This window comes from Podarcis muralis, chromosome 16 (assembly GCF_964188315.1).
Source record: "Podarcis muralis chromosome 16, rPodMur119.hap1.1, whole genome shotgun sequence".
NCBI classification, from domain to species: Eukaryota; Metazoa; Chordata; class Lepidosauria; order Squamata; family Lacertidae; genus Podarcis; species Podarcis muralis.
Window position 1 is genome coordinate 16,442,013 of NC_135670.1, and position 20,727 is coordinate 16,462,739.

Consider the following 20,727-nt stretch of genomic DNA (forward strand, 5'->3'; position numbering starts at 1 on the left):
CAGAAGCGGCTTAGTCATGCTGGCCACATGACCCAGAAGCTGTACGCTGGTTCCCTCGGTCAGTAAAGCGAGATGAGCGCCGCAACCCCAGAGTCGGTCACGACTGGACCTAATGGTCAGGAGTCCTTTTTACTGGCCCAAGAGCACCCAGCGCACTTCGTCATCGGGTGTGGATTTGAAACCTGGACTCCCAGGATCTAGTCAGGCAATCTAACCTCTGCACCACACTATCTGGAAAGATAGCTACGGGTAGGGTCCTTCAGAGTCCCGTGTTAGAAGATCCCATTCAGTCTTAGCCACGCCCCTCACCCTCATTTTACAAACTGGAGCCCTCTGCCCGCCCTATTTCTCTTTAGGCCCTTCTTCCCATGAGGCCTTGCAACGCTCCTTCCGCCTTTGCGCTCGTCGCGCAAAGACCTCCTCAAGATGGCGCTCCACGCGCCCTCCTCCCTCCCACGCCAGAAGCCTTCCCCCAGCCGGCTCATCTGCGCAGGCGTTGAAGTATCCCTAGCTACATAGAGACCTCCTCAAGATGGCGCTCCCAGAGCGCCAACCCATCTGCGCCGGCGCCAAGCTCTCCCGGCGTGCACTGCGCTCCTTCCGTCGTCAGGCGGGCGGCGAGATTAGCTCCGTCGGCCGAGGAAGACGCTCGAGTGGCCAAGATGGCGGACGTACTGGACCTTCATGAGGCGGGCGGCGAGGACTTCGCCATGGACGAGGATGGCGACGGTAGGGAGAAGCGGGGGTTGGGGTGGCTGATGAACTCTGACTTTGCTCCTCCTCCCCAGTATTATTAGTATTAACGGTTAATTTAATTCACTAGTCACAGCAGCCCTGTAAGGTAGGCCGGTGTGACCATTCCCTATATTGAGTAGAGGGTGGTGACGGTGGCGCTATCGTTTAGATGAGAAAGATGGAACGATTTATATACCGCTTAATCAAAATAAACAGCACCTTAAGATGTTGAAGGCTTGAGGTACCTATTTTTAGGACCCTCCTTGTTTCTGTAATTCCAATAACTGTTTTTAATATTGTGTTTTTGTTGCTGTAACCCGCTCTGGGACCTTGGGGTGAAGGGCGAGTGAATTAATAATAAAATACATGGCTGAGACCCTAGAGACAGAGAGAAGAAAGCAAGCGCTTGGAACAGCCCGGCACTGTAGTCTACTATTACTACCCCTACTTTGCAAAAGGGTCTGTCGTGGACTGTCTCCCTACCCCACCCCCACCCCGCAGGCTGCACTGTATTGTTAGGAGACCTTCTTCACAGCCCTGTATCCTTGTTTTGTAAAGGGGGAAAGCTGAGGACAAGGAATAAGTCTTATCTAAAGCCAGTTAGTGAGCTTCGTTTGCAGCAGTAGCCAATGTGGTGCCTTCAAGATGTTGTTGGACTGCAACTGCAACATCTGGAGGCCACACATGAACCTTTTAGGAAAGCTTTCCTTGCAGGGTGGCTTACAAGTAATAGACTAATTACAATATAGAAAACACACAATTAAAAACTTAAGAACATTCTGGCTACAATACAGTAGGTAACAGGTCCATGCTAAATATTAAAACAGTTATGTGATGCTTTCTCAATACTACCACATTCCTCTACTTCCTTCTGTGGGTTTATTCTGGTGTTGTTTTCTTCCCCAACCCCATTTCATTATGTTTTCCAATCTCAGTGGCTTAAGGCAGCCTTTGCTGACCTGGTGCCCTTCAACTACAACTCCCAGCCAGGTGGGCGAAGGCTGGAATAAGCTGCATCTCGCTCAAGGTTTCCTCCACTCCCAGGCAACATGTGTACATAATGCCTTGGATAGGGCTTGAGAGTGCATGCAGGCAGAGACATGCCACCCATTTAGATAGTCACTTTGACACAGCCTGTTTGATCTCTCTGCAGAAAGCATCCACAAACTGAAGGAAAAAGCGAAGAAGAGGAAAGGCAGAGGGTTTGGGTCAGGTAAGGTGGCTGCCTCGTGTATGTTGCTTAGATATGTGTGTTTATCTCAGAGGTTACGTTATTTGATTGCCTTCCCTTCCTTTGTCTGAAAAATATCAGTGGCAGTACAGTGGAACCTCATGTTACGTACTGTCCTCCTTACGAATGCTTCAGGTTACGAGCTCTGCTAACCCAAAAGTAGATGTTCCTGGTTGTGAGCTTTGCCCCGGAATGCGAGCTGGAGTCGTGTGCCGGTGGCACAGCAGCAGTGGGAGTTGCCATTAGCGCAAGCGCGCCTCATGTTAAGAACAGTTTCGGGTTACAAATGGACCTCTGGAACAAATTAAGTTTGTAACCGGAGGTACCACTGTATTGCCTGTTGATTTGATCTGCCGTTGGTTGCCACAGGGGGATTGGTGGGCTGCCAGTTATAGCTGGTCTTGCTGGGTAGCCAGATTTTGTTCTTGCCACCGCCCTTAGAGGAAAGGGCATGATGTTGTTTCCAACCTCACACTGAGTTTTCTCCATAGCCCTGTATAATTGCCCTCGAAGCAGAAAGGGTGTTCTCAACACTCTCATGCTTAGTTTCCAACTTGCCAGAGTGACAACACATTCATTGCTCCTGGACAGTTTCAACAGCCAGAAAAGGTGGACAGTCTTATGAGCAGGCTCTCAAGCTGTGGCTGTGAGGGGAGGTGGCTGCTTTCTGGGGGAGTTACTCTGTGGAGTGTTTGACCTCTGGGGGAAGCATTGGAAAGCACAGGGTTGTCATTTTGGAGGCACTCAGGGCCCCTTCCCTGAAGGAGTTTTATTAGGGAACATCATTGCAGGTGCTTCAGAGGGGATGTCTGTGCAGAGAGTTATACTTTCTAGTTATTGGGACTGAGGATGTGAGATCTGGGTTGTGGTATCCCTGAGGGTGAAGCCTGGGGAAAGCAGTCCCTGCTGCTGATGTGTAATTACATGCCATTAACCTAAAATAAGGGTGTGGGTGTGTTGGGTGGGTTCCACAGCACCGTTAGTGCTTTCATATTCTGGTTGCTTTGCTTTTTGTTTCTTTGTGTTGTGTGTTGGTGCATACAATCAGAGGAGGGTTCCAGAGCCCGTGTCCGTGAGGATTACGACAGCGTGGAGCAAGATGGGGATGAGCCGGGTCCCCAGAGATGTGAGTACGTGTCCAGAGAGCATGTTCTCTCTCCCATGTCCCGCCCACCCTACTTGGCCAATGGTAACCTCTTTCCTTTGCATGGGGCAGCCCACGTTGAAATGTGTTCCACCAAGCACAGCTCATGACTCTTTTGTCCTGCTCTTCGTTGTTACAGCGGTGGAAGGCTGGATTCTCTTTGTCACGGGTGTCCACGAGGAGGCCACCGAGGAGGACATTCATGACAAGTTTGCAGAGTTTGGGGAAATCAAGAACCTCCACCTGAATCTTGACCGGCGGACAGGTTACCTGAAGGTACAGGGGTGGCTGCTTTTGTGTTCTTTCTGGATATAATCAAGGAACACACCTTAGTAGTGCATTGCTATAACTACCAAAAGCCTCAGATCTGCTCCCTGTGGCAGCAGGCACAGATAGGTTCTAGAAGCTGGGGCTATCTGCAGGTTTCTCAAAAGAGCCATGGGACATGGACAAAAGGCATTGAAAGGAAAGCATAAGAAGAGGAAGTTGCTTTTGTCAATATGTTGTTGCATTTTGTCTGCCTTATTTCTTGCCAGTGTGCTTGTCAGTGTTGAATCATGCTACAAATAAGGTGTCCTGGGATCAATCAGTTAGTCTGACCAGGGGAAGTTTGTTCAGACTGCAGCAGTGGAAGAGAAGGAAAGCAAGGACTCTCCATCAGTTCAACTGAGAGACCAGCAACTTTTGGCACCTAGTGCTCTTGAACTGTTTCCCATTCCATCCAATAGTTAAAATAACTATGACTAAGAATGTGAGCCTGAGTTTGCCTTTTTCCTTCTCCTTCCTGCTTTCTTTTCCTTCTGTGTTATGTCCTTTAGATTTGGCTGAAGAACAGTCTAGAAACCCTTCCAATAAATGTTTGAGTGAATTATGTTTCTTCCCCTGAACGTCCTCGTATTTTACAGGGCTACACCCTGGTAGAATATGAAACATACAAAGAAGCCCAGGCAGCCATGGAGGGACTGAATGGACAAGACCTTATGGGGCAGCCGATCAGCGTGGATTGGTGTTTTGTCAGGGGACCTCCGAAAGGGAAGCGAAGGTGAGATTTTCCCACTAAGAAGTGGGAGGAAATTGTACATTTTTTTCTCACAGTGAGCTAAAAGGTAGAGCAAACTAATAATACTACAGCTCTTTTTCTGTCTTCTGTATATGTTAAAGCAGGAAAGCTAAGATGAATTTAATCAAAAGATCTGGCTGTTGTCTGGGCCCCGTTAACCTGTTTTTGCAAAACAACTTGAGCATAACGGAAGACACACTTTACATACCCTTTTCTAATTGTCCATAGTTTTGTATGTGTTCTGTTTTTTGTCTTCTCGATCTCTAAGACTCCCTGCCACTGTTCCCAATTTCAGAAAGGGAACTGAGTCAAGGCTGCACAGTGGACTGATTATGCACCACAAGCATGAACTGAACCCAGGGCTAAGGCACTGACACTGATCGGGGGGGGGGGGCGTCTGTGTAATTGTATAAACAAGATTTAAATTGCAAACATTTTTTTCTTTGGGGCTTGCCAAATTCTGGTCTTTTGCCAGCAGCAAGCTCTCTTCTTCAGCTACCACTTCCACGCTGTGTTTAGAGTTGTCCTCCATTTGTGGCTTTGTGGCATGATAAATGGAGCGCAGTTCTCCAGCAGATACTTCATGAGCCTCATCCAGTCTTGTTAACTTTCTCAGCTTTTGCTTATGGAGAGAAACTCAGCATAATTGAATGGACCTCTTTGTCTCTTCTCTTTCCTCTCAGGGGTGGCCGTAGAAGGAGCAGGAGTCCTGACAGAAGGAGGCGCTAAAGGTGGGGAGGGAGGTTCTCCTTTTTGCGATGCTTGTGATGTTAAGTCCTGGCGAACCAGAAGGAAATGCCCATCTGCACTAAGAGACCATGTGCTTACATCTTTTTCTCTCCCCCCTCACCCCCCTGGTTAATTTTGTATTTACACAGTTTGACTATTTCTTAATTACTCTCAATCTGATGTCTCAGTTTACATGAGATTTCCTGTTATTGGTGTCCTTGGACATACGTCCTCCTGTGTCTTGGTACAAGTCATTGTGCTTTTTAGTCTTTGAGAAGGGACTGTCTGAAAGCAATGTTCAGAATAAAAAGATTATGGACTTTTTTATATAAAACAATCCTTGCGTTTAACCTTTCTTCCTTTGCTTGGGGGATGTGTTCCAAGGTGGTGGGGTGGCTTCAGAGTGACTATAGTCTAGCACCTCCCCTTTGCTGAGCTGTTAGCCTCTTTTGTGGTTGGATTGTCAAGGGCATCCATAAAAATTCCCAAAACCTGTTTTTATCAGTCTGAAAAAGTTACTAGCCTTCTCACACTTGTCTGCATAAGTCCTTTGTGGCGCATCAAAGGGCCCCGGGGGGGGGGGGGAGCACTAGGGCTCCACATGTTTATGTCACGCAAGTTTGTGTAGATCTAGCAGGTTTTCATTTCTTTCCCGCCACTTTCCTGGTGCAATTTTTTTAAAGCTTTTTGTTACAGAGCCAGAGAGAATGGGCTGGAACCAAGGGGGTAAGACTTCAAAAACCCCATGGCATTCTGCCTGCCCACCACACTTCACCCTGGCTGCCAGAACCAGGACAATATTTGTTCAAAACAAGGGTGCGCACAGCATCCACAGCTGCCCTCATCTCATTTGTGCATTCATTTCTATTTATTTTATTACATTTTTATCTAACCTTTCCTCTAAGGAACACAAGATGACATGTTTAGTTCTTCTGTTCCCCTTGTATCCTCTCAACAACCTAGTAAGGTAGTTTAGGCTGAGTGGCTAACCTAGTGAACTTCATAATTGAGTGAGGATTTGAACTCTGGTCTCCCAGGGCCTAGTCTGATGCCCTAAGCACAACACCACAGTGGTCCTCTTGTCATCTCATTCAAGGCAGAAAATCTGTCAGGGAAAAGATTCATCAGTCTAATTTGTGGAGCATTTTCTTTTTCTTCTGGCAGTCTCTTGAGCCTGCTGGTCCACTGGGAGAAAACTCTGAAAGCAGCCATAAAGTAATGCCTTTTCATTGTTGTCAACCAAAAACTGAAGAAGTGAGTGATTTTCCACAGCCCTCAGATTTACCTTCAGGCTGGATACCAAGTGGGGAGAAGAAGATAGCGAAGAGAAGGACTAGGTATGAGGCGTAAAGCCTTGATTCTACGGTCGAAGAGTCATCGCTCCTGGGGCATAGATTTTCCAAGGGAGAATAGTCCTTGCTTCTCTTGCCTCTTACAGCCTTTGGTGCAGTGTAAGATCCCTGTCCACCAATCTTGGCTTTTAACAAAGACTTGAGCAACTCCCTTTCTGTTTCATTTTTTAGAACAACGGCACAATTCTTAGCTGGGGAGCGTTTTCATCACACGCATGCCTGCATCCTTTTCTCTCGCGTCACTCTGTGCCCCTGCCTTTTGTGTCAAACTTGAAAGCTCATTCTCTTGTGATTTCAGTCCCTAACAAAGGTATTGGTCTCTTGTTACTGCTAGACTTAACAGTCAGCAGATGGTATTCAGTGGTGTATCCCCTCTGATACCTGAGGTGGTACACAGCCTTATCCTCCAAGAGTGATTAGCTGTGATTCCTGCATTGCAGGGGATTGGACTAGATGACTCCTGGGATCCCTTTATGGTTTTATGGATAAGCTGTTGATGATCAGCTGCTTCAGTGAGGTGTCACAGGTAGCCTTTGGCCACTGGGTGGGGCTGTGGCTTTATTAGACCGAAACCATGCTCATTAGCAGGAAGGGATCTAGACATGTCTCCTGTTCCATGCTTGATTGAAGTCACAGCATCTCCTGAAAGACAGCTAGGATGAAGAAAGATCAGCCCGGTTCTAAATTGCTGGGAAGCAGATTTCAGGACACATGCAGCAGATGGTGAGAGGTGTTCAACAACGGCCAACGAAGGAGAGCTTTCCACTTCCCAAGGCAGCTTGTGCTATTGCCTGTTCCTGCAGCTGCCTGTGTCAGCAGGGCAAGAGCCAGCAGAGGACTTTGGGTGAGTTGCAGGCGGCTGGAGCCAGGATCCTGAAGGAGGAAGGGATGCAATCCTTAGAGCGGATGGGGCTGCAGGGAGAGAGGGCAGGAAAGGCTAGGATGCTGCGGGGGATTCAAGAACCCATGGAGGTTCTGAGGCAGCACAGCAGTGAGGAGGAGGAGGGGAGAGTAAAGAGAGGCAATAGTCTCAGCAAAGGGCAAAGCCTCCAGGCATTTTATTCCCAGGAGAAGCTGGAGGCAGGGGTGGACTTTGGTAATATGGCAAAATTGATGACAAAATTTGGTGCCTCCCACTACGTATTTCTTATTTTCATGCCCTCTCACCTTCCATTCTGCGGCCCCTCAGCTCACCACCCTAAATCTGACATTTCTGGAGGTTAGCTATGCAGCTCAGTGTTAAGCTATGGGACTTCCATTGGTGTCAGGGATGGCCACCAACCTAGATGGCTCTGGAAGAGGTTTGGACAAATTCATGGAGGACAGGGCTATTGATGGCTACTTTAGCAGTGTAGGAGAGCGGGGAGGGGGGAATCGCATCTGGCAGCCAATGTGGTCCTTTGGTTTCAGATAGTACATGGGCAAAAACAAATTTTCATAGCCCTCTAACGGCTGTGGTGGCTCATTTACCAGAAGTGATGCATTTTGTGTTAACTCTGAAAGTGTATACTCGCTTCTGACCAATCTAAGCCTCCTAGAGCACAACATAAATCAGGAGGCAAGTTAAATGCGCATAAGATATGATTGTACCATATTACTATTCCTGGGCAACTGCCCTTTTCCATAGCTGCAGCACTAGAAGAGAAATAAGGGACAAGAGAGAGGATGCCTCATTGAGAAAATATTCTGTATTTGTTGGTCAGAGATTTGGAGTGTTGACTATTGCCATGGAAGCTCCTCCAGAGCTCGAATTAGGCCACAACCAGCCACCAAGACAATTTGCCACCTGTAGCAAAGGACAAGATGTCGCCTACCTTCCCTGTGCAGAAGTTGACTGAGCTGACAGTTGTCTCTTACGCCGGTGCTTGTGACAAGATAGCACCCTCTACAGCAGGCTGGTTGGGACTGGCAGCTGCATCCCCCAACACCTCCGCCTCTGAATAACTGGCACATGAGGCAGCTGCATCACTTTGCCAAACAGTAGTGCCGACCTTCCACCCAACTCCCAGCAGTGAAAGCAAATCCCAGCAGTGAGGTAATGGACCATGTTTTATCTACATGTTCAAATGAAGCTCTCCGCCATCTTCTTCCTCTTCAACCCCAGCTTTTTGACCCTCGCCAGCGCCGATTCCGACTTGTGCTTCTTGGGCTCCCTCAGCTGCCTGGTAGCTCCCCCGCTGATGGTGGAAGCTCGGAAGGAGCCAGTGAGCACGGAAGCTCCCTCCATCTCCTTTTCCCTCCGAGGGCAGCAACAGGCCTGCCCGCTCTCCGTCCGGAAGTGCATAGCGAAGAAGCCGTAGATCAGGGGGTCAAGGCACGCGTTGAAGAGGCCAAAGAGGAAGAGAATGTGGCTGAGGGATGGGGGCACCTGCTCCCTGGTCAGCATCTCCGGGGAGAACCAGTACCACAGGCCGAGCAGGTAGTAAGGAGTCCAGCAGACGACGAAAGTCAGGACGATGATGGCAGACATCTTGAGGGTGCGCATGCGCACCCGAGGAATGTTGTTGTAGGAGCGGCGGAGGTGGAACTCCCTGGACTTTGGTGAAGCTGGAGGAGGAGGAGTAAGACGTTGGTGAGAGGCAAAAAGGAAAGGGTCTGGGAGTTGGGGAACATCTTGGCTGTGAGTCCTGCAAGACCTGCTCCCTTCCTTGCTGGCCTCTTTCCACCTTGCTAGGAGAGCAGGTCCCTGCCTGCCTGACTCCAGCTACAAATGTGGGGGCTGCCAAAGAACCAGAAATCATCTTAGATCAGGCATCCCCAACCTTTGGCCTTCCAGATGATTTGGACTACAATTCCCATCATCCCTGACCACCAGTCCTGTTAGGGATCATGGGAGTTGCAGGCCAAAACATCTGGAGGGCCGCAGGTTGGGGATGCCTGATCTTAGATGCCTCTGGGCTCTTGGGGTGTTGTATTGTTGAGGGTCATATATATATATATATATATATATATATATATATATATATATATATATATATATTCATTTGGTTTTTCAGATTAAAATTTTACAGTCACAGGTCCAATTTACAACATAAAAACAAGATTCCAAGGAATATCTTGGACTTCCCTCTTCCCCTTTGTGGGTCCTTTTGTTAGTCATTTCCTCTTGCATCTTTTATGATAATCCAAAATATTTTACCTCTCCATTGTGTCCTAAATTCACCATTAAACTACAAGTGATATTCCAATCCTACTAACCACTTTAACCCTTTACAATGGTTTTTAAGGTAACTTATGAATTTCCCCCCATTCCTTGTTAAAATTTCGCTCTTCCTGATTTCTGATTCTTCCGATCATTTTGGCATAATCCATCAACGCGATCTGCCATTCTTCTCTAGTAGGGACTTTATCTTCTCTCCATCTCTGGACCCAGAGTTGTTGTGGGTTTTTTGTTGGGGTCACAATTGGAGATGCTTAATTGATACTAAGATTTGCACCTTTATTTTTAGAACATGGGGAGGGGGGCAGGTTGTTTGATTTTCTTGTGTATACTTTGATGCAGTTTTATTTCTTGCTTATGACTGCTTCTGTTCTATTTTTTGTAACTCTGTAAATCTTTCCGTGCTGTAAGCCGCCTTGAGCATGGTTTTAAATATGGAAAGGCGGCATACAAATAAACAGGGAGGAGAGGGCTGGTCAATGGCTACTAGCCTTGATGGCTCTGCTCTACCCCCACCAATTGCAGGAGGGGAGGGTGCTGTGATGCTCAGGCCCTGCTTTCCAGTTCCCCCAGGTTTCTGGTTGGCCACTGCGGGAACAGGATGCTGGACTAGATGGGCAATTGGCCTGACCCAGCACACTCTTCTTATGTTCTTATTAACAATTTTTATTTATTTATTAATTGAATTTGTATACCGTCCTATACCCAGAGGTCTCAGAACAAAATCAAAACATAAAGCTACAAAATATATAATGAAAATAAAAACAACCCAATAACACCCCCACAAAAAACCCACATATTAAAAGGGCATAGGATGTCAATCAAATCAACCAAAGGCCTAGTTAAAAAGGAACACTTTTGTCTGGTGCAGACATGGCCAAACATGGCCCTCCAGCTGTTTTGGGACTACAACTTCATCATCCCTAGCTAACAGGACCAATGGTCAGGGATGATGGGAATTGCAGTCCCCAAACAGCTGGAGGGCCAGGTTTTGCCATGCCTGGTGCCTAAAGATGTATAATGAAGATGCCAGGCAAACCTCCCTGGGTAGAGCATTCCACAGACCGGGAGCCACTGCAGAGAAGGCCATACTCGGGACCTCTCCGGAGCCACAGATCCTTAGACTTCAGTGCCCATCAACCCTGACCAAGGACGATGCTGAATGGGGCTGATGGGACAGCACCATCTTATTTATTAGACTTACTAGTCTTTTAAAAAAAACCAAAGCCAAAAGTAACGCTCCTTCGCCCACCCCTTCTGGGGAGGTACCAGGAGGATAGTTGGCGCACTGCAGGTTAACCTCACCGCAAGCTTTCTTCATCTTTCTCGAGATCTCCACGAAGATGCGGGCGTAGCAAAGGACCATGATTAGCAGCGGCAGGAGGAAGAGGCAGGAGAAAGTGAACATATTGTAAAGGGTCTCCTGCCAGTGAGCCTGGAAGCTCCCTACGGTGGCGCATTGGATGAAGTAGGTGGGCTGAGACCGGCTGACAGTGTGGAAGACAAACACCTGGAGACAGGACCGGGGGGGGGGGGGGGAGGAGAGAGAGAGAGAGATCCATCAGAGTGCTCAATTACCTTAAAAAAAAATCCAGCAGGCATCTCAATGTAGTGGCTGCATTCACACAGCAGTTAATTCCATTTCCCCAACTGTTAATTCCCAGATTATATTTGGCTTTCACACAACTGTAAAAGCTACATCTGGAAAATTAATGGGATATATAGCACATGCTTAGCGTCCATTTCCGTTGGATTTGGTGGCAGGGGGGGAAAATGCATTTACAGCCCCCCTTCATCCGGAAAATCGTGAGAGCAAGGTGACAGAATCTGGGGCAGGATAACAGCATGTGGATCTTTCATGCTGTTTTTGTGGGGGAAGAGAAGCAGGCATTGCGGAAAGCGTAGGAGACTAGCGACGTCCAGTGTCACACGTCTGAAGGCACCCTGAGTTTGGCTTTATGATAATTCTTTATTGTCCCATATCTGTGGGTTGTTTTTAGGCGCAAATAATTAATATATAATTCAATGTCAATCCCCTCTTGGAGAAAAGCTATATACTTCCTTTTTATTTTAAAATCCGGAGAAAGTCATTTCAAATAGCATTGGACAACAGCCAGCATTGCACCAGTGAGCATAAGATGAAACCTGCTGGATCAGGCCAAGGGCCCACCTAGTCTGCCATCTTGTCGTCACAGTGGCCAATGAGATCCCTGACCGCCAAGGTCTTCCTAACCCACCTCACAGGGTTGTTGTGGAGATTAAGCAAGAAGCAGGAAGAACTGAATTTGCCACCTTGAGCTCCTTAGAGAAAGGGATGGGATATAAATGCATATATATATATATATATATATGCGCCAATAAAATAAATAGCACCTACCTGAGGTAACGCCAGAACCAAACTCAAGACCCAGGCTACAGACAACATGACCTTATTCTTCCTCTTGGCCTCACTGACGCTGAGCGGGTGCAAGATGGCTGCCCTGCGGTCCAGGCTGATCACCACAGTAACGAAGGCCGAGGCGTACATGGCCACAAGTTTGAGGAACATGAGAAACCGGCAGGCCAGGTCACCAGCATACCACTGGACAGTGACATTCCATGCTGCATCCAAAGGCATCACCACAAAGGTCACCAGGAGATCGGCAGCCGCCAAGTTCATGAGGAGAATCCGGAGGTGAGGCCTACGCTGGTACTTCTGGGTGACAGTCCAGAGCACAGCAATGTTGAAGCAGGCGGAAGAGAAGAAGAGGACCACCGTTATGGCAACGCGGACTTTGGCTGCAGTAGAGAAAGTGGGCAGTTGGAAGACCTCCTCTCCCGGAACACTGCCGTTGGTGGTCCCCCCATTGGACAAGATCTCCTCTAGGCCGTTGGGTTTCCATTGACTTTGGTTGGACGTGGTGGGTAGCCCAGAACCCACCATCTTGCTGAGCTTCATCTGGGTGGTGGTGGTGTTCATTGGGCCAGTGTCAAGCTTTCCCAAGACGGAGACGGTGTCCTGCCCCAAACAGATACACGGATCCTAGTTGGATGTGGGGTTCCCAATCGGGCTGGGCCCCTACCAGTTCCCAGGGAAGCCCTTCTCTTCCAAGACTGGGGCAGATCTGGCTGGTATAGGGCATGGTTCCCTTGTTCAGACAGAGCTTGAGCTACCCAACTCTGCTCCAAATCGAATGGTGGCAAAGTGTCCTTTCTGTTGGGTCAGCTGACCAGCTACACCTTGCTGCCAGGTGAGACCTCTCTTTGGCAGGTCCAGAATCCCTTGTCTTTGATCTTTGTATTTCCAGTCCCAAATACTCTATTAAATAGAAGAGATTTGTCTACTTAATGTAGTTCTAATGTTGTGGCCATGTCAGGAACACACAGTTCAGTCAGTGGCCAAGATGGTGCCTTCTCAAGGATTTCTCTGTGGTTTATCTGGCCTCCAGGGGAACAGTTCACAGCCCACACATTTCTTTTCTCTTCAGGGCAGTTTTAGTGCCTCTTAAAGCACTGAAGAAGGAGAGCACAGCCCAAGGACCTGCAGTGGGGACAGAATACAAATCAGCTTAGTTCTCTTTGCCATTTCCACCACTACCACCCTGCTCCCTCCTTCCAGGGGTATTTTAACATGTTGTCTAAAAATTAGTATCTGGTGAATTTAACTTTTATGTTTGCAAATGCCGGGATTTTGACTTAAAACTTTAGGTCTTGAGGGACACATTTTAATCATCATCATCATCACTTGGGACAGTATCCAACAAATTGGGGGGGGGTCGTTTAGAGAAAAGTAAGAGGTGGCACGCTGGAAGTGTATAAATTTATTTGTTTCATAAATTTCTTTACCAACCTTCGCTGGAGGATCATAGGGAGGTGTGCAATAGCAAAACACAAAAATATATAACATAGTAACAAAATCCTCCACTGCATGGAATCGAGAATGATTCTTCTGGTGCCTAAGTTATATAACAAAGGCACCAGGTGAGCCTTCCAGGGAACAGCATTCCACAAGCAGGGAGCCACTGCAGAAAAGGCCCGTCTTTGTGTTATCACCGTATGGACCTCATGTGGGAGTCAAAGAAGGGCCTCAGAAGATAAAGGCAGGGTCTGTGTCAGTTCATATGGGGAGAGGTGGTCCTTGAGGTATTGCGGTCCTGAGCCATTTAAGGCTTTATTAGGTTCAAAAGAGCACTTTGAATTGGGCCCGGAAACTAATTAGCAGCTAATGCAATCGGGCCAGGTTCGGTGTAATATGCTCAAACGACAGAAGTTAGGCTGCCCCTCTCCAGGTAGGGGTACAGCTGGGCCACCAGCCGAAGCTGATGGAAGCGCTCCATGCCACTGAGACCACCTGACCTCAAGCGACAGCAAAGGATTCAGAAGGACCCTCAAGCTGTGAACCTGCTTGTAACCCCATCAAAAGCAGGCAACCTCTCATCCATCTGGTCTAGGGAACTGCCCACTAACAGTGCCTCAGGCTTCTCTGGACTGAGCTTCATTTTGTTGGCTCTCATCCAGTCCAGCACTTCCACTGCCTCACCTGCAGATGTAAAGGAAAAGCAGAGCTGTGTGCCATCACCATATTTCTGACAGCATGCTTCAGAATTCCAAAAGACCCCACTCAGCAGTTTCAGGTAGATGTTAAACAGCATGGGGGATAGAATGGAACCTTAAGGAACCCCACATTGAAGGCTCAACTGGACTGAAGAGCACTCCCCAAGCACCACCCTTGGGAAATGCCATCCAAGTAGGACCAAATCACTGCCACCTATCCCCAAATCAATCGCTTCAGAAGGGTACCATGGTTGACGGCATTGAAAGCTGCGGAGAGGTCAAGGAAAATTAACAGGGACATATTTCCCCGTCTCTCTTCCGACAGATGGCATCGTACAAGGTGACCAAAGCAGTTCCTGTGCCAAAATGAGGCCTAATAAACCCCAACTGAAACAGATTTAGAAAATTGGTTTCCTCCCAGAGTGCCTGGACCTGCCAGGGCATGGGATGGCGGAAGTGGACAGAGGAAAGTTGTGTGTCGCAGAACGCTAGAACTTGTGGACATCCCATGAAGCAGAACGCTGGAAGATTTGTGACAGGCAACAGAACACACTTCTTCATATGCAGTGCAATAGTTAAACTTTGGAACTCACTGCCACAGGAGGCAGCAATTATTTTCTTACAAATGTTACATTTTTATTTATTTATTAAATTTTATGCCACGTCAGACTGTCGGTCTGTCTACCTCAGCACTGCCTACTCTGACTGTCAGCATCTCACTTGGTTTTCAGTCGGGGAGATGGCATTGGGAATTGAACCCGGGACCCTGTGCATGCAAAGCCTGAGGGAGAAGAAAGCCTGATGCCCTTGAGATCTGTTGCTAGGTTTCCTGGAAGGGTGCTTCCTTCCTACATTCAATAATCAGATACCTCTTTGTGTCTTCCCCAGTTCCTAAACTACCCATCCTGTTGAACGAAAAAATTAATAGACTCCCAATTAAAATGCAACGCCCATCCTTGAGCTTTTGTCGCAGACACTTCACCCTACCTGCCCACACTGGCGCTTATTTTTAGCTTAGCTGCTGTGGTTTCTAGCTAGCCAGCCACTGATTTATTGAGTGCAGCCGGAGGAACAATGGAGAGAAGCCTGAGATAAGAGGAACAAGACGGGCCCTGAGCTATTTCCAGCAGCTCCCAGTGGGTAGCCAAGCATGCAAAGGGGATACCTCTTTTCCTTCCCACCTGCCTCCTCCTTTGCCAGGGATGTTTCCTGAGAAGAGTTCCAGTGGCTGCCAATCCTCATCAAATGCTGGGCTGAAATGAGCAGGTGTTACAGGAATTCTAAGCAAAAAAATTCCTTCCAGTAGCACCTTAAAGACCAACTAAGTTAGTTCTTGGTATGAGCTTTCGTGTGCATGCACACTTCTTTGTTTTGACTATGGCAGACCAACACGGCTACCTATCTGTAACAGGAATTATATATATAAAATAAATGTACAAGGCAAACACATAAGTATATAAACCACGTGTCTGAAATAGTGCAGGAGAACAATCCTGAAGCCATTTTGACTCCCAAATTGACCTCAAATATTTCTCTGCAAGGTGGAAGGAAATGGGAAAAGCTTTCCAATTGTCTTTGGACTGTAGGGGCTTACAACTCCCTGTAAATCCAGTCTGGCAAGTATCTGTTAAGCTGAGCACACTATCGATATGCGTAATACCATGGCCATCAGATAAGGAATTATTTGGTATCCTGGCAGACAGGAGAGAAGCAACACACTCAAATTTCTACTGGGGACCACCTCTTTCTGTTATGTATGTATGATGTTTTGGGGGGTGGTCTTGAGCTACAGGGTAGGCAATTTCAAGAGTCTATATAAGAGCTTGCACACCAATGTTCGGGGTTCCTCTCCTCCCTTGCTGCATGGGGGACCCTGTTGCAACAGTTTAATAAAGATCAGGCTTACTAGCTGCTTTGCTTCTCAGTATTCTCTGGCTGGCCTCTGTTATTTTCTCCTACTGATAGAAAACCTACATAAGGACTCTATACGGGCTCTTGGATACCTATAAGGGATAAAGGAGCAGGGGTTTTTTTATAACAAAGGAAAGCGGGAAACCCTGCAAGAAGAGACAGACACACCCTCCTAAATGCAGACATAGCTATGTTGCTCTGCTCACTTCAACCTCAAAGAAAAAAAAGATACTGAGAGATGGAACAGGTCCAGAAAAGGAAAACCAAAATTATCAAGGGGATAGAGAGAGAGACTCCTCAATGAAGAAAGGTTGCGGTTGTCTGAGACGTCTTAGTTTAGAGGAAATGGCATGGAGAAAGCGAAGAGAGATTTCCCCCCGCTCTCATAACACTAGATCTGAAAGGAAAGTCCTCCATGTGGCACATCGTTGAACTATGGAACTCCCTCCCACAGGATCCAGTAGCGGTCACCAGCTTGGATGTCTTTAAAAGAGGATGGGGACAGATTCATGGAGGACAAGGCTATTGATGGCTACTAGCTATGATGGCTATGCTTTGCTGCCACGGTTGGAGGCCGTAACGCTTCTGAGGACTGGTTTCTGGAAACCACATGGAGGGAGAGCTGTGCTCCAGTGCTCAGGTTCTGCTTGCAGCCTTCCCCCAGGGGTCTGGATGGCCAGTCCTGGACTAGATGGGCCTCATCCAGCAGGGCTCTTGTGAGTGCCTTGCAATCGCATTCATTGTTTCTGATAAAGCTTGGTTTCCGGGCCCTTGATCATCCTGGTCACCCTCCAACTTGTCAATATCCTCCTTAAACTGTGGTGTCCACAGCTGGACTCAGGGTTCCATGCAGGGTTTGACCAAGGCAGAACAGAGTAGCACGATGACTTGATCTGGATGCTGTTTTCCTGTTGATGCAGCCTAGAATGGCATTAGCTTGTTTTGCTGCTGCATCACAATGTTGACGCATGTTACGCTTGTGGTCTACTAAGACCTTTTAATGTGTTCTGCTGTACAGCCAGGGGTTCCCCATCCTCTATTTGTGCATCTGGTTCTTCCTGCCTATGTGTAGAACCTTACGTTTGTCCCTCACATCTCCAGGTAGGAAGGACCGCTGTCTGAGACTCTGGAAGCTGCTGCCAGTCAGAGTCAGGCATACTGAGGTGGATGGACCAAGAGTCTGACTCAGTTTAAGGCAGGTTTTATTGGAGGCGAATTTTCCCTGGCGGCAGATGACAGAACCACAAGACTGATGTAAAACACTCAGACAAGAGTTTTATTTCGGCCATACAAACACAAAACTTGTGGGTGTTCTCTTTCTGCAGGCAGTTGCAAGCTGCAACTTCTCTCTTTATACACATCATCAGCTGTGCCTAATTAGCCTGGAAAACCACCCAGAACTCATAGAAAATGTCCTTAAAGTTATCTGCACCCTTTTCCTGTTTTGTGACGAATGATACATAACAGGTTTCTATATTCCTAATAGCCCCAAAGGGGTGGTGCTGGTATGAAAAGATAATAGCTTGAACTTCCCAACACAACTTTCAGGCTCTCCTTGACTGCAGAGTATCCATTCTCTGTACCCAAACCATCTGATTTTTTTACTCCCCAACCTGCCCCCCCTTTTTTTTGTTTAATAGCTAACCTGACGAAGAATGCAGCAGCAGCGCTCAAAGGCCTGAACGTTACTTGGTCCCTTAATTATGTTTAGGGATGGTGGGGAATTGGGTTGGTTTCACATTTTAGTATGACCCTACCTGATTTGCACTTTCCAGAACAATGTGCAAATCCAGAACTCTGCTACCTTTCAACGCTTCACATTTCCTGAATTCTGCAATGTGGTTTTTCAGCCAAAAAATGTGGATATTAGGGCAATGCGTACTTATGGTGAAGAGCAGGTCATGAATTTTAATAGTGGTGGCAGTAATGCTAGTGGAAATAGCATTATAATAATAGAAATTGCTTGCAAAAATGTTAAGAGAATTGTGCAACAAAAGCTGAGAGTAATTGAAATCCACAGATCTGGCCACCCTTAGTTCTGCTGTGCTCCTGTTGTTTTGATATGAATTGCAACAAGCATCCACCAATGTACATAATAATAATAATAATATAATAATAATAATAATAATAATAATAAATTTTATTTATATCCCGCCCTCCCCAGCCGAAGCCGGGCTCAGGGCGGCTAACAACAATAAAACAGTACAAAAGTACAGCACAAACAACACTCTAAAACCATTCATTATAAAATTAATTAATTAATTTATACATGGCACAGGGCTGTCCATTTTTTCACCCCCTCTAGGTAATGAAAAAGCTGAGTCAGCCCAAGCTCCCATGCCCACTAAAGGCCACCAGCCTTCAAAACTGTGGTGCCTCGGACCATCACCAAAGCATGTGCAGCGTGCAGAAAGTATTTCCACCTAGAAACAGGACCTAAGGGCAAAGTGCCTCTGAGCATGTGCAGAGAACTTGTTCTCTATTCAGGGAACCAGCTTTCTGGAATCTTTTCATCACAACATCAGGATTCATTGTGATCTGTGGAGCGGAAAATGGGCAGTTTTGAGCTGGGCAAGCAGTTGCACCCTTGATTCTCAGACCACAATCTGATTTTTATGGGTGAAGAACTTGGAAGACCTCGGGGGCAGGGGACCCTTCAGTTAGGGATTCTTTAACTGTGATTCCTGCATTGCAGGGGGTTGGACTAGATGCCTCTTGTAGCCCCTTCCAGCTCTACGAGTCTCTGACCCAGGAGTGCCAAAAAGGTGGCAGGCAAGGGGCATTCCTTTGTGACAACAACCAAAACTATGTGAGGGAACCCTTTTCACCAGTGCTTCGTACATCCGGTTGGAGCACTCACACTGAACTGAAAAAAATGGGGGAGATGGGCCGTGGGACCCTGAACCCTCCTGGCAGTTGGGGTGCTCAAGAATCGCCCCAAGGCCCAGAAAAGCCATGCGCACCATATGACCCATGCAGAGCCCTCCATGTGTGAGGTTTTCGAACCAAAAGCGACCCACACGTGGCCCACCAACATCCCTCCTGCCCATCTATGAGCTGTTTCCTCAGAAAGCCACCAGCAGGTCAGGCTATGCTCCCCCACCCCAATCTATTTCCCTAGTGGGGTGCCCACAGCCACTGTCCCCGCCATCCCCATGGCTTTCTTCCAGATGGGACACTCGGCCTTACTCACCATCCTTTTGCTCTGCTCCTTCCGCAGTTCCATGGGCTGCTGTTGCTGCAGAGAAATGGGGAGGGGGGAGGAGAAGAGGAGGAGGAGGGAACCCTTCCAAGAACAAGGCAGGGGGGCTGCTGAGTTCCTCTCTATCCCCTTAGTTCCTCTGATGCCAGAGGTTTGCTTTGGGGGCTGCGCCGTGCGCCCGGTGCCATCGCGGGATAGCAAGTGGCCGTGGTGGATTTCCAATGTTACAGCCTTGGTGGAGGTCACTGCAGAAGCAATGCTGCTTCCTTCAGTGTCCTCCTCTCTCTCTCCCCCTCTCCTCCCTCCTTCCCTCCCATCTCCACCTTTTCTATTTAAAGGTGCCACTTTCTTTTCTTTTCTCTGTCCCTCTCTAGCAACCCAGACACAGCACAGATGGCCAGGAACCCAAGGGGGGGGGGCTTTTCTCCCAGCCTCTTCAGTCTGTTCCCACTGGGTACCAGATGCCAGCTGATCACTTTAGGACACAGTGCAGAGAAAACTCTCTGCTTTGCAAAGGGCCTCTTAGGCTTCTCCAGCACGTTCTTTAAAAGCGAGAATTTGTTGCAGACAATGGCCAGCTTCTAACTTTCTTCGGCATCCTGGGAACCACTGAGCGACACCGGGGAAGCGCAGCGGGCAAAGGTCGTGAGCTGCGGGTCAGGGCTGACGTGACAGCTCGCATCTCATGGCAAATTCATTAAAGGCCGTCTTAGATGCTGGAGCAGTTGGCTTATTTTCAACCCTGAACTTGCTGGTCTCACATGGCGCCCCCTTTGGGCAGCCATGAGTATTGCTTCCATTGTGAAGCACTCGCTTCTATGTACAATATGGAGGTGCCGCAGCAGCAGCTGATCCTAAACCTCTGCTGTTTTGCGGGCCATATTCAGGAGAAGAAAAGGCTTAAGGTGTAAAGCCTACACAAATCCAGAGCAGAACCCCTAAGGATGGTGTCCTGTACTCCTCCTTACGGAGACTCTTGGTGCCAAACGTATACAGTGGTACCTCGGGTTACAGACGCTTCAGGTTACATACGCTTCAGGTTACAGACTCCGCTAACCCAGAAATAGTACCCCGGGTTAAGAACTTTGCTTCAGGATGAGAACAGAAATTGGGCAGCGGCAGCGGGAGGCCTAAAGTGGTGTTTCAGGTTAAGAACAGGTTCAGGTTAAGAACGGACCTCCAGAACGAATTAAGTTCTTAATCCGAGGTACCACTGTATTGCTCTGCTTTCCTTTGGACCACATCAGCCAGGCCGAGACAGGGGCCTTGTCATCTGGGCAGGGGCGTCTTACCCATAGAGGCTAGTGGCGCAGGGCGCTGGGGCGCCAAATTCTGGAGGGCGCCAGGGAAGAGGTGGAGGCTGGAAGCGGCACCTCCCAGCACCAGCTTGCCGCCCTCACCCGCCTCCACCATGCCACACTGAAGCAGTGGCACGCCCGGAGCCTCTGTCTGCAGTGGCCATCGTGGCACGAAGGGGCCAGCTGAGCCGGGAGGCGGTGCGTCCAGCCTCTGCCTCTTCCTCACCGGAGACGCCCTCCAGCCGCTGCCCGCCTCCTCCAGCCCCGCACCACGGCGCTGGATATGCTTAAGACGGCCCTGCATCTGGGCAGCCCAAGACCTCTATGCACACTGCCCAGGCTTGTGCAGGGAGGTTAGGTAAAGGTAAGGGG

At 48.2% G+C, this 20,727-nt stretch overlaps 3 protein-coding genes across 4 annotated transcripts in view; 1 reads left to right on the forward strand and 2 right to left on the reverse strand.

Annotated features, from left to right (window-relative positions):
* Positions 1-20,727, reverse strand: part of F11R (F11 receptor) — a 313,105-nt gene that overhangs the window by 119,678 nt on the left and 172,700 nt on the right. The gene's annotated exons all lie outside the window — the stretch shown is intronic.
* Positions 573-5,236, forward strand: RBM8A (RNA binding motif protein 8A). The gene is made up of 6 exons (XM_028709496.2): positions 573-729; positions 1,889-1,948; positions 3,015-3,092; positions 3,250-3,386; positions 4,016-4,152; positions 4,854-5,236. Exons 1-6 carry the CDS (start codon positions 663-665, stop codon positions 4,897-4,899), a joined length of 525 nt encoding a protein of 174 aa, XP_028565329.1. The 5' UTR covers positions 573-662; the 3' UTR covers positions 4,900-5,236.
* On the reverse strand, positions 5,606-19,639 carry LOC114586268 (gonadotropin-releasing hormone II receptor-like). Of its 2 annotated transcripts, XM_028709494.2 has the most exons (4): positions 19,049-19,639; positions 11,789-12,931; positions 10,717-10,921; positions 5,606-8,798 (listed from the first exon to the last, which is right to left on the reverse strand). In XM_028709494.2, exons 2-4 carry the CDS (start codon positions 12,368-12,370, stop codon positions 8,314-8,316), a joined length of 1,272 nt encoding a protein of 423 aa, XP_028565327.2. In that variant the 5' UTR covers positions 12,371-12,931; positions 19,049-19,639; the 3' UTR covers positions 5,606-8,313. The 2 variants fall into 2 exon arrangements, with proteins under 2 accessions (XP_028565327.2, XP_077776446.1); XM_077920320.1 differs by lacking the exon at positions 19,049-19,639 and having other exon boundaries at positions 11,789-13,137.

Bases quoted from the DNA above. Each gene is read 5' to 3' on its own strand.
- RBM8A (XM_028709496.2), top strand. From the start codon at position 663: ATGGCGGACGTACTGGACCTTCATGAGGCGGGCGGCGAGGACTTCGCC. The intron at 730-1,888 runs GTAGGGAGAAGC...ATCTCTCTGCAG, and splicing joins CATGGACGAGGATGGCGACG to AAAGCATCCACAAACTGAAG. The intron at 3,093-3,249 runs GTGAGTACGTGT...TCGTTGTTACAG, and splicing joins TGAGCCGGGTCCCCAGAGAT to CGGTGGAAGGCTGGATTCTC.
- LOC114586268 (XM_028709494.2), bottom strand. From the start codon at position 12,370: ATGAACACCACCACCACCCAGATGAAGCTCAGCAAGATGGTGGGTTCT. The intron at 10,922-11,788 runs GTAGGTGCTATT...TCCTGTCTCCAG, and splicing joins TGGTTCTGGCGTTACCTCAG to GTGTTTGTCTTCCACACTGT. The intron at 8,799-10,716 runs GTGAGGTTAACC...CTCCTCCTCCAG, and splicing joins AAAGATGAAGAAAGCTTGCG to CTTCACCAAAGTCCAGGGAG.